Source organism: Rutidosis leptorrhynchoides, chromosome 3 (assembly GCF_046630445.1).
Source record: "Rutidosis leptorrhynchoides isolate AG116_Rl617_1_P2 chromosome 3, CSIRO_AGI_Rlap_v1, whole genome shotgun sequence".
Classification (NCBI taxonomy): Eukaryota; Viridiplantae; Streptophyta; class Magnoliopsida; order Asterales; family Asteraceae; genus Rutidosis; species Rutidosis leptorrhynchoides.
This window is the reverse complement of record NC_092335.1, coordinates 5,298,885-5,310,710: the sequence shown is the minus strand read 5'-3', so window position 1 is coordinate 5,310,710 and position 11,826 is coordinate 5,298,885. Positions and strand designations below refer to the sequence as shown.

Genomic DNA, 11,826 nt, shown 5'->3' with positions numbered 1-11,826 from the left:
TCCTAACAATAAAATGGACCTATCAAAGTAATTAATTAATATAATGCATCACTCTTAATGCATATTGTAAAAAAAAAAAAAGTTCCAGAAAATGTGTGGCGCTTGCTTTGAGCCTTTAACTCTTCTTTGAAAAGTGTCATACTTTTATTTCTCTGGAAAAAACTTAAGATTGTTGTTACAATGAGACAAATACAGAGTAAAGGACCTGTTAAGCGAAAATTGCCTATAAACTCTGAATCGGTTAAGCCGTGTATGTACCACCTTCAAGTCACCAAGAAGTAGGTAAACTTGGGGACGTAATTACCTTTTCCATAAGGAGGAATTATTTTCAACAAGGATAGTACCAAATGACCCTACTTTTTATCTGGGCCACATCAGAGTACTAGGAGACGATCCCATTATTCGGCGATAAAGCAATCTAACGCCGGAGATAGCGACGGTGGCGACTTCGTGTCGACATTAAATCGTCGTCGGAGGTCAGCGTTGGGCTTCAGCGTGGGTGGATCAACGTTGATTTTAAAATGCATAGTGCTTCTTTTACCTTTTTTTTTTCTTTCAATTTTTTTTATTTTTTTTATTTTTTTTTTTTGTATTTTTTGTATTTCATAGTTGCACTTGCAGACAACTATTTGAGAGAAGAAGAAGAATATGGGAATGGAGAAGCAGAAGCGGCTAATAGAATGATGTGGAATTAGATTAAAAGAAAGGGGCCAAATATATTGAAAAGACTAGGTCAAATTTTTATAAACATTTAAATAAATGGGCTAAAATTCTCAAATAGATTGAGCAAAAGCTTACAAAAAATTTGGACTTAATTTATTTATTTAATTTGTTAATTAATTAAGTTAAAAGGAATTAATGATAATTATAATTTTATACATTTATTGTGAATTAAAAATAGTTAAATAATAAATTAGACAGTGAAATTAAACAATGAATCATTTTCTCACTTTTGACTTCAATATTAAATCTCGTTGTCTTGGAAGGCGCTAAAATTAGACATTGTTTGTATCACGGCTCCTACTACTCTTATACCCACAACTCCATCAGTCTCAACGTTTTATGTGGGCTACAAGGCTAATGGTTGACTTCTTAATACTTAGTAATACTAGTTTCTGTTTATTACAGTATACCCCCTCTATCTTTCATTCTATCAACTTGCATATGAATTTTTTTTCTTGAAATTCCAAATTACATAATGTTAGGTTTTTGAGCTTTTATAGATAAGTAAAGATTATCAAAAAGTTTAATCCATTTGATCAAATGAGAATTGACAAATGTACTCCAATGTCAAAGGTTTTTCAAAATAATTTTTGATTATTGACTCAATTTTTCAATTTATTGTGTTGTTTGTTAAAGTATTTTTATATAAAGAGTTTATTAGGTGAAAGATGTTTATCAGAAACAAAACATTTTGAAAAGATTTTTAATTAAACCCTTGATTACATACTCATTATGTTCTATATTAATAGTCTTTAGACAAAAACCATGCACTTTAAAAAATTTCATCATTAAATAATATTTTTATTTACTTTACAGTTTACCATTTATTTTTTCTTATATTTTTGTCTTATATGGCAAAAGTAAAGGTAACTTAACCTTATTAATTTAATCTATATATGGAATAGTGGACTATAAATATGGGACGTGTTGGTGATTTTAGTGTGATCCAATGAATTATTTTGGTGTATTGGATTGACTAGGTTGAAAGTGAAGCAATCTCTAATACTGTAGAACGGATTTGGAGAGTGTGGAGTACACATCCGTCAAAGAGTTAGTCTGAGTTGGGCGTAGTTTGTTGAGGAAAACAAACTAAGTTGGATGTTCAGTTATAAGGAACGCCGCTCTTGTGTGATGAGGTGTGCCGCTCTTGTTTACAAAAGCACCACTCCACATAACTAAAATGGGATCAAACAAATCACGAAGCAAAAGGTGATTTTGGTATTGTAAGGAGCGCCTGTCCCCTTCTAAGGAGCGCCGCTCCCCTCTGCAATTTGTGTAGAAAGGTTGCAACTTTACCTAAACGTTTTGCAACGTTTCATAAATGGTTGCTTTGTATCCTTGGATGTTTTGGGACATATTTAAGTGGTTTATTAGTGTACTAATACACCATTTCAAACATGTCCATTGCCAAGTGATGTGTCATTTAATCTTGATCAATTTTGAAAGGTTGCAACACTTTAATGCACCATTGATACATTATAAATATAACGCTTCATTCATTGAAGAAAGGTTCCAGAAACTTGACATTTCTAACACACTTTCAACTCTCAAACTTCCAGATTATACTTTCTATAATTGCAGGGAACAATTTTTTTTTAACAGCGATTGGGATCACCCGAGGGGGACTAAACCATCCGTTGCGATCATCTCCCATTTCAACTATGCCGATGTAGCGATAATAACCCCGCCCCCATCGCTGCCCGGGAGGAAACCTTGAAATCGATCCAAGGGCACGACTGTAATGACCCGAAAAATTTCGACTTATTTTGAACCAAATCTATATATGATTTAATAATTCTGAGACGATAAGCTAAGTCTGTTAAACTGAGCCACAAAATTTTGAACTATTTATATGAATTCAATTATCCTTCGACTGATTCCGACGATTCACGAACAATTAGTTGTAAAAAGATATGTAAATATATATGTGTGTATATATATATCAATTACAATCATTATTATTATCACTATTATTAATAATATTATTATTAATTTTAGTATTATTAATAAATAAAAGCATTATTATTACTCTTACTATTAAAATTATTATTGAAATCATTCTATTATGATTATTATTTTTATCAAATAATATTATCAATATTATTATTATTGATATTATTATTATTATTATTATTATTATTATTATTATTATTATTATTATTATTATTATTATTATTATTATTATTATTATTATTATTATTATTATTATTATTATTATTATTATCATTAATAATATTATTATTAGTATCATTTTCATTATTATTAATGTTACATATTATTAGTAATATAATTATTAGTAATATAATTATTATTAATAGTATTATTATTATTAATATTAATTATTAATGTCAATTAAAAATAAATTAAAAAGTCAAAAGAAAGGTACTAATCAGTTATATATTTATCAATTATAAATCTGCTTTTTAATTATTTTATACCTGCTCCTGATTAATTTTTATTCCCTACTGGTCACCATTTTGGCCTGCTATGGGTATCTGTCGAATTCAGTTCACTACCCAACAATCTTGATCAATTATAAGAACTACAACTTATTCAATTACTCAGGCAAAAACCACTGCTCACTGCATTTCGATTTTTAAAGCAGAAAAATAAAACTACAAGTCGTTTTCTCTGTTCTTGAACTCATTTTACTCAAACCCCAAATTCGATTCAATTTTTAAAATGTAATAATGCAGAAGTATTAGAAATCCTTTACTCAATATATCTGCAAAATCTCAAATCCCAATTCTTTATATCGAGTTAGAATTTTAGAGTCAAGCATTCAATTTCAAAAAGTCAAACCTAGTGTTCATCATGAAATTCGAATTTGTTTTTGAGTTTATGGATCAATTAATGATTCAGATAGTTTCTATAAAAGATTTGCAACCTATTTCATGTAGGATTCATGAGCAAAAACGTTCTAAAAGTCATGATCATTTTTTTTTTTTACAGACGACATACAGCAGCAACACTCTTTTTTTAATTTTTTATTTTTTTTCTTCTGTTGATCATTAAATACTCACATACGTTCGTTTCTGTTTAAATTACACAATATAAATTAGCTGTTATGATTCTCGTTTTGATTCTTGGTCGATCGAGTTAATAAAGAAGAAGAGGGAATTGTAACAGAAATATACGGGTTATATATTTAGGGTAGTGTTATAAATCAGAAAAACTGATATGGAGCCATGGTTATGAGTGTTTGTTGGGGAATGATAGGTCACGGGTTCGAGTCCCGTCTTGGGCATTTTTTTTTTGTTTTGAAAAGCTCCTAAGGTAGTTTTCATTATTATTATTATTATTATTATTATTATTATTATTAATATTATTATTATTATTATTATTATTATTATTATTATTATTATTATTATTATTATTATTATTATTATTATTATTATTATTATTATTATTATTATTATTATTATTATTATTATTATTATTATTATTATGATAATTATTATTATCATTAATCTAATTAGTATTATTATTATTATTATTGTTACTAGTATTAAAAGTATTATTAGTATTACTAATATTATTATTATAATTATTAGTATTATCATTATAATTATTGGTATTATTATTAAAACTATCATTATTATTATCATTTTAAATATTATTATCATTATTATAATTAGAATTATTATTATTATTACTTTAACAATACAAATTATTGTTATCATTATTATTATTAGTACTAGTATCATTTTATATTTATAAGTATTATTAATGTTATCTTTATTATTATTACTAATATAATTATCTTTATTAGTATTGTTATTATTAAAAATTATTATCGTTATTATCATTTTTACAAAAATTAACATTTTTGCTATCATCAAAACTATATTATTATTATTATTTTTAAAAACCTTATTATGATTATTATCATTTTTACTAGTATTATTATTGTTATTACAAAACAATACAACACTTTATTCATTATCAGTATTAAAATCATTTTATCAAACAAATACTTATACATAGAATATATATATATATATATATATATATATATATATATATATATATATATATATATATATATATATATATATATATATATATATATAGAAATATATAACAAGTGAAATAATATATATAAACTTACTCGATTACAAGTATATGTGTTAATATATATACTTGATATAGGTTCGTGAATCCAAGGACAACTCTGCACTTGCTCAGTGCCATCATACACATATTTACTACAAACTATCATATCGTATCGTGAGTTTTCATAGTTCCCTTTTTATATATATTTTTGGGCTGAGAATACATGCACTATTTTATATCTGTTATACAAAATAAATATAAGTATTAAACTTAATTCTACGTGGGTTAGAGTCACAAATATTCCCTTAGCTTGGTAACTTAATCTATTGGTCTCTGTACCGTAGGCGCGAATCCTATTGATAGATCTATCGGGTTTGACAACCCCATTCGGGCTAGTCGCGCTAGCAGTCAACGGATGTTTAGTACTTCGAGGGTCGAATCCTATTGATAGATCTATCGGGTTTGACAACCCCATCCGGGTTAGTCGCGCTAGCAGTCAACGGATGTTTAGTACTTCGAGGGTATTTATCGCACTTGATTCGGTGCTCTATAGACATAGGGGTATTCATTATTATATTATTATCGTTAAGGTTGTTACCAGGTGCCCATGGTTGTAGAATCTTTTTATTACACTACGATGTAAGGATATTTATGCAAATTGAAATCTTATGATCTATTACTATCATCAAAATCATTAATTATGACAAACTTATGAAATCACTCAACCTCGTGTTGACTTTTTAAGCATGTTTATACTCAGGTACTTTTTGCTTCCGCTGTAGAACTTTGCTGTTACATAGAAGTCAGGCCAAGCACTGGGACCAGAGTTAACATCACCGTTAATGGATTTTGACGGGGTGTTACAACGGCCAAGTAAAACCCCCTCCCCTTACCCCCCACCCCCCAAAACGATATGAGAAAGGTGTCATGGGTGGATACTTCATCGCAGAGATGAAATTGTGTTTTTAATATGTAGCCAACGGGGGTCGAACTCCTGACCTCTCCTAAAGGAGGCAGGCCACCAACCGCTGAACCACATAGTCAAGAAGATTGTTCATACTAGTCTTATCCTAATAGTGATTTCGTGATACCCGTGACCAAGTGGGTCGAAATACTCTATTAAGAAAGTATTTACACGATTCCAGTATCAATCTACTGCTACAACTGAGAGGGCATTTTCAGCAATGCAATTATTTAGAAACCGACTACGCAATAAGATGTCAGATGACTTTCTTGCAGATAACTTGGTGGTGAATATAGAAAAAGATATTGTTGGAGCCTGGAAGATTTGATTCCGAAGCTATAATCACAGAATTTAAAGACATTAAAGGTCGTTGAGCTGAGTTGTAATCTTATCTTTGTTTGTTGTTCTCAAATCTGTTCTTTAATGCTTCTTTTGAGTTGCTAATTGATGGTTATGTTTCATATATAATGTACACTTTTCTGTTTATATTTTGATATTGTCGTTCTTATCGTTATTTGCCCTCATATTAAAAAGTTCAAGTTCCACCACTGGATAAAACGACATAGTATTAATTTTGAAGGGCTATACTGGAATCTAAAACAATAGTTTATTGTGTGGTCCGTGGTGGATGGCTTGTAACCTTTCCATGTCGGGTTTGACTGCTCTCTCTCTCTCTCTCTATATATATATATATATATATATATATATATATATATATATATATATATATATATATATATATATATATATATATATATATATATATATATATATATATATATATATATATATATATATATATTTGTGTGTTTGTGTTGCTTTGCTTTTAGTTTGGTTTGTTCTTATGTTTTAGGTAGAACCATTTGGTTGTAATTTTGTTTCTTGTTTTGTCGGTTAGGTTTAGATTTGACTCGTCTTGTGGCTCGCCTTGTGATCGTGTTTTTTTGTGTTTCGGTTGGCTAATTTTTGGCCTTGGTCGTTTTGTCTTTGTATTGTCTATGTTTCTAATACAGTTTCGCTCTTATACAAAAAAAAAAAAAAAAAAAAAAAAAAAAAAAAAAAAAATCTATATACACTAAATTACTACTCCCTCACTCTTATATTAATAGTGCACAGACAAAAAACACATAATTTAAGAAAAAGTGAATGTCACATGTATTTTTTCTTATAGTTTCACCTCTTACCCTTTATCTATTTTTTTTTTGTCTTAAATGCAAAAGTTTATGGCATAAGAAAATATACTCTATTATTATTATTTATTTATGAAAGTAGACTATTAATTTGAGAGAGTTCAAAAAAAAATATTGAACTATTAAGATGACACAAGTGAGTAACTATTTGATTTTGCCTTGCTTTGCGCATTTGATATGATTTTATTGATTATAAAACTGTTCTTTACATTAAAGTTGAAAAAAGTAAGGATTAAAAGTAATATTGATATATCATATCATAAACATTGTTTTTTTTTTTCTTCTTGAAATGTTTTATGTTTTAAACTATTTATTAGTGGATCATGAAAAGCAGAGTGATATTCTGGTACCAAATACAAAAATTGGTCTTTCGTTGGCCCCAAAGATAAAAGTGGGATAATACATGAAGGATAAAAGGACTTTAAAGGCAAACCTCAATAGTATTAAGTCATCATGATTTGATGTTTTATGGGCCTGAATGATGGGGGGTGATTTACATTCATTGCAACAAAATCTCAATCATGATATTTCCTTAGTAGATAGAGTGAGTCCTTTACTCCTTTACCTTGTTTTGAAATATTTGATACGATGTATGATTACATGACATGTGTGGCGATTCATAGTATAATTCCTTATAATAAATTTTACCGTCACTGTCATTGTTAAAAAGTGTGAACGTTTCTTTCATTGAAGAAATTTGATCGTCTTAGATCTTTCATTATCTTCCTTCTCGTTGTTCAACTAAAATTTTCTTTTCTGAAATTTGTTTGATCTTTTGTTTTTTAGAGTTAATTTTATTCTTTTTATTTTTTTTTATTACGTATGTTTTGTCGACATGGGATGCAAGTTTAACTCTCATTAGGGCTTACACTTTGGGCCATTTAGAATGTACTAATGTTTTTTCAAGCAAAAAAATGTAAATGGGCCAAAGGATATATTAATTTTGGGCCATTTAGTGATATTTTTGTAGTTTATTTTAAGTGACCTTGGTTCAGAAACATTTGAAGTATATCCGTTAAAAACCTTTCTTTTTAGTTTGAACATAGAAAATATTATTTGTTTTGGTATATATTTGAATTGAATTTGACTAAATTTGATTTGATGTTGAAGTACATTCGAGCAAATATATATGGCAAATGGTGAGCCGCCGCTGTCAAATTATTGTATCTTCTTGGCGAAAATACTAGTTTTTTGCCGGTGTATGTGTATGAAGAATTTTAAAGGATGTGTGAAGTGTGCGTGTTCTTGTGTGTTTTCTTAATGTGGTGACAACCTAGAATCTACATCGTCCGTTTTCCTAAATTGATAGGCTATACATTCTCAATGGGTACTTCAGATGCATCGCTTAATAAGTTTTGAACCTTAATCTGCAAAGTTAGTTCAGAAGAATTGCATTGATGTTCACCCATGAATCTCCTGATCAGAGGCCATCTATGGAAGAAGTTATACTAGAACATGGTAACCCATTATCCGAATAGCTTTTTAATGATTTTGATATCTTTATCGGTAATTGGTTAGGTGGTTATTGGAGATTAGTTTTTAAGGAAGTAGATAATGTGCTATTACTCTATTAGGTACCTACTTCTCACTCTGAATGGAAGTATTAGAAGTTTTGTTGTTGTAGTTTGTGAATGCTGTAGTTAAAATTTAGGATGGGATATGAATTTCATTAATTGCTTGTATCAATAACATTTGTTGTATTCAATGGCAGCTGCTATTTACCACCAACATACCTTGAAATCAAAACTTACTACCTTACACCTATGTTTCAGATTACATTCATCCTTGTGGTGATACTTGGATGCTTGGGTTTACACATTCTAAAACTAAAAAACCATAAAGGGTTGCTTTTGTATAAGTTGTATATATGTGTGTACTAAATTAATACTCCGTAATTACTAGCATCTTAGCTATACATTAAATCCAAAAATAAGAACACATCCAAGTCCCAAGCATAAATCTCATATTAAGTTGATATGATGACGTTGGAGGTGGCAAAATAGGTAACGGGTCATAAAAAGTATTCTTGAGGTGCTCGTTGAAACTGGTTCGCTTGACCTGCAAAGACCTTTCTATCCGCTTCTTGAATATATAATCACAAAACATACAGTAAAACCCCTTATTATTAGGTATATTATATTGGATTTATGGATGGATATCTGAATAGTTTGCATAAAATTCACCCAGATTGATGCAGCTTAAATTATTTTGACCCTGAGGAGATTATACAAAGTCAAAATCCACCTGTAAATGGGTCAAAATTGCCACCTCCGGTATATATATATATATATATATATATATATATATATATATATATATATATATATATATATATATATATATATATATATATATATATATATGGGCAGGATCAATGGGGAAGTAACCAATCGGGGGGAAGCGGGGGAAGCAAATTTTTTATTTTTTTCGTTTTTTTTTGATTTTTTTTTTCCGGCATCAAGATCACACGAAAATATGAACATTTAGAAGAGACACTTCGTGATGAATGTTATTATTTAGGCGGGAAAACGATCGACAAAAATAACATTCAAGATAATATTGTTCGTGAAGAATATGAACATTTTTTTTTTTCATGTTTTGTGAAGTAAAATTTAGCCCGATTTAGAGTTTAGGGTTTAGGGTTTGGTGTTTTGGGTTTATTCCATAAACCCAAAACACCAAACCCTAAACCCTAAACCCTAAACTCTAAACCGTTCGTGTTAAAAACTCAATCTAAATCCTAAATCTAAACCCTAAATCTAAACCCTAAACCCTAAATTTCTAAACCCTAATATCTAAACCCTATAAACCATAATATCTAAACCCCAATAGCTAAAACCTCAAAATACGCTCGAAAAACACGATAATTGTTATATATTACTTCTTCGAGCGTTTTTCCGCCAAAATAAAAGCATTTATCACAAAGTGTCTCTACTAAATGTTCATATTTTCATCTCATCTATAATGTTCGTGAACAAAGTTTTTTCAAAAAACGAAAAAAAAAAAAAGTTTTTGCTTCCCCCCGAATGGTTACTTCTCTCTTGATCCTACCACTATATATATATATATATATATATATATATATATATATAAGGGCACGATCCATGAATAAGCTTAAAAGGAGTACAAACCGGATAACCAAAATAAAATTTTTTTTTTAAATTTTTTTTTTACATTCATAAATCTGCATTAAAATGCACCTCTAATCAATTTTTTCATAAAAACAAAAGTTCAAAATCTTTCAAAAATCGATGATGAATGGTAAAATTAACCATTCATCGGGTTAATTTATCATTCATCTTGTTTACGATTAATGATAAAATTAATCAATGCTAAAAAAATCAGATGAATGGTTAAATTAACCATTCATCTGTTTTTTTATCATTCATCATAAATAGATGAATGGTTAAATTAACCATTCATCTGCTTTTTTTAGCATTGATTAATTTTATCATTCATCGCGAACAAAAATGAATGATAAATTAACCAGATGAATGGTTAATTTTACCATTCATCATCAATTTTTACCATTCATCATCGATGTTTACCATTCATCATCGATTTTCGAACGATTTTGTTCAAAAACTTTTTAAAATTTTTTCGTTTTCTTCTATTTGCATATTAAAGGATCGTTTTTTTAAAAAAAAAAAAAATTTGAAATTTTACTTATCCAGTTTGTGCCCCATTTAGTGCTTATCCATGGATTGGTCCAATATATATATATATATATATATATATATATATATATATATATATATATATATATATATATATATATATATATATATATATAAGACAACAATGTAAATTGGTGAATTTTAATTTAATTTTTAGCTGCTGACAAACAGTTCTGGTTCTACAAAACATAAGGCGGTCGATGATCATCCAAGTTATCAAATATCGCCCAAAAATAATATTACACCATTAATTAATTCTATATACATCTAAGAATTAACCCATCTCTATAAGATCTGAGAATAACAAGAACACAAAGATTCAAACTTTCAGAACTCGACTGCTAGGTGATCTCACTCTAAAAACGTGCTCTTCGCCTGTGCATTTATCTACTTTAACCACCCAATGACTCTTTTTATTATTTCTGCCATAACTACCGCCACGGCCGCCATACTTACCACCACTACCACCGCCGCCATTGTCACCTTTTCCAGCTATTCTCATTAACAACAACCCTTCTGCAATCGGCAACAGTTGACTATTTGACCTGCTCCACCTCCATGAATCCTTCCAGTGTGCGTTATATCCCAACACAATCGTACTCTTTTCCCTCCCATTACCTTGTATGGCTCCCAAAATCTGCTCATGATTCTCTAAATTACAATCGATAACCACAAGATCAGCGTCTCGGTAATTGTTTAGCAACAAAGTTTGTGCATCACCTACAACAAACTCAACTCGACTTGCATCTGATCCGAGTTCTTGTTTAGAAGAATGCAACTCATCAACTCCTTTAATAATGCTAGTAACATGCCCACCTGTTTGGTCAGCTGCTGCCACAAGACCTAACGTGGTGAAACTAGCAGTTGCAGCACCTACAACCACCATGAGTTTGGCATTGTTTCCGGCTGCAATGGCTGAAATGAACTCTGCTACATCTGGTTCAGTGACATTTTCAGTTAGCCAATAACCCATCTTTATTTGAGAACTTGTTCAAGTTCTGTTAAAAGTAGAAGGCTTTTGAAACTGAAAATAAAAAGGTACGTTTGATATGTATGAATTGAAAATGGGTAAGCATTGAGTGTATATATATATATATATGTAAAGACCAAACATGTTAGTATTAATGAGATGGATTGGTTAAGTTCCATGTGGGGGCGGCATTGGGCTTGTGGGAAGATTGATTAGGCACGGTGTGTTTGGCTCTTCATCATCATA

At 29.5% G+C, this 11,826-nt stretch overlaps 1 protein-coding gene across 1 annotated transcript; it reads right to left on the bottom strand.

Annotated features, from left to right (window-relative positions):
• Window positions 1-10,929: 10,929 nt before the first annotated feature.
• On the bottom strand, window positions 10,930-11,583 carry LOC139897258 (uncharacterized). The gene has a single exon (XM_071879951.1). The coding sequence runs from the start codon at window positions 11,581-11,583 to the stop codon at window positions 10,930-10,932; it is 654 nt and encodes a 217-aa protein (XP_071736052.1).
• Between the last annotated feature and the right edge of the window lie 243 nt (window positions 11,584-11,826).

Coding starts and splice junctions, on each gene's coding strand:
- LOC139897258 (XM_071879951.1), bottom strand. CDS start 11,583: ATGGGTTATTGGCTAACTGAAAATGTCACTGAACCAGATGTAGCAGAG.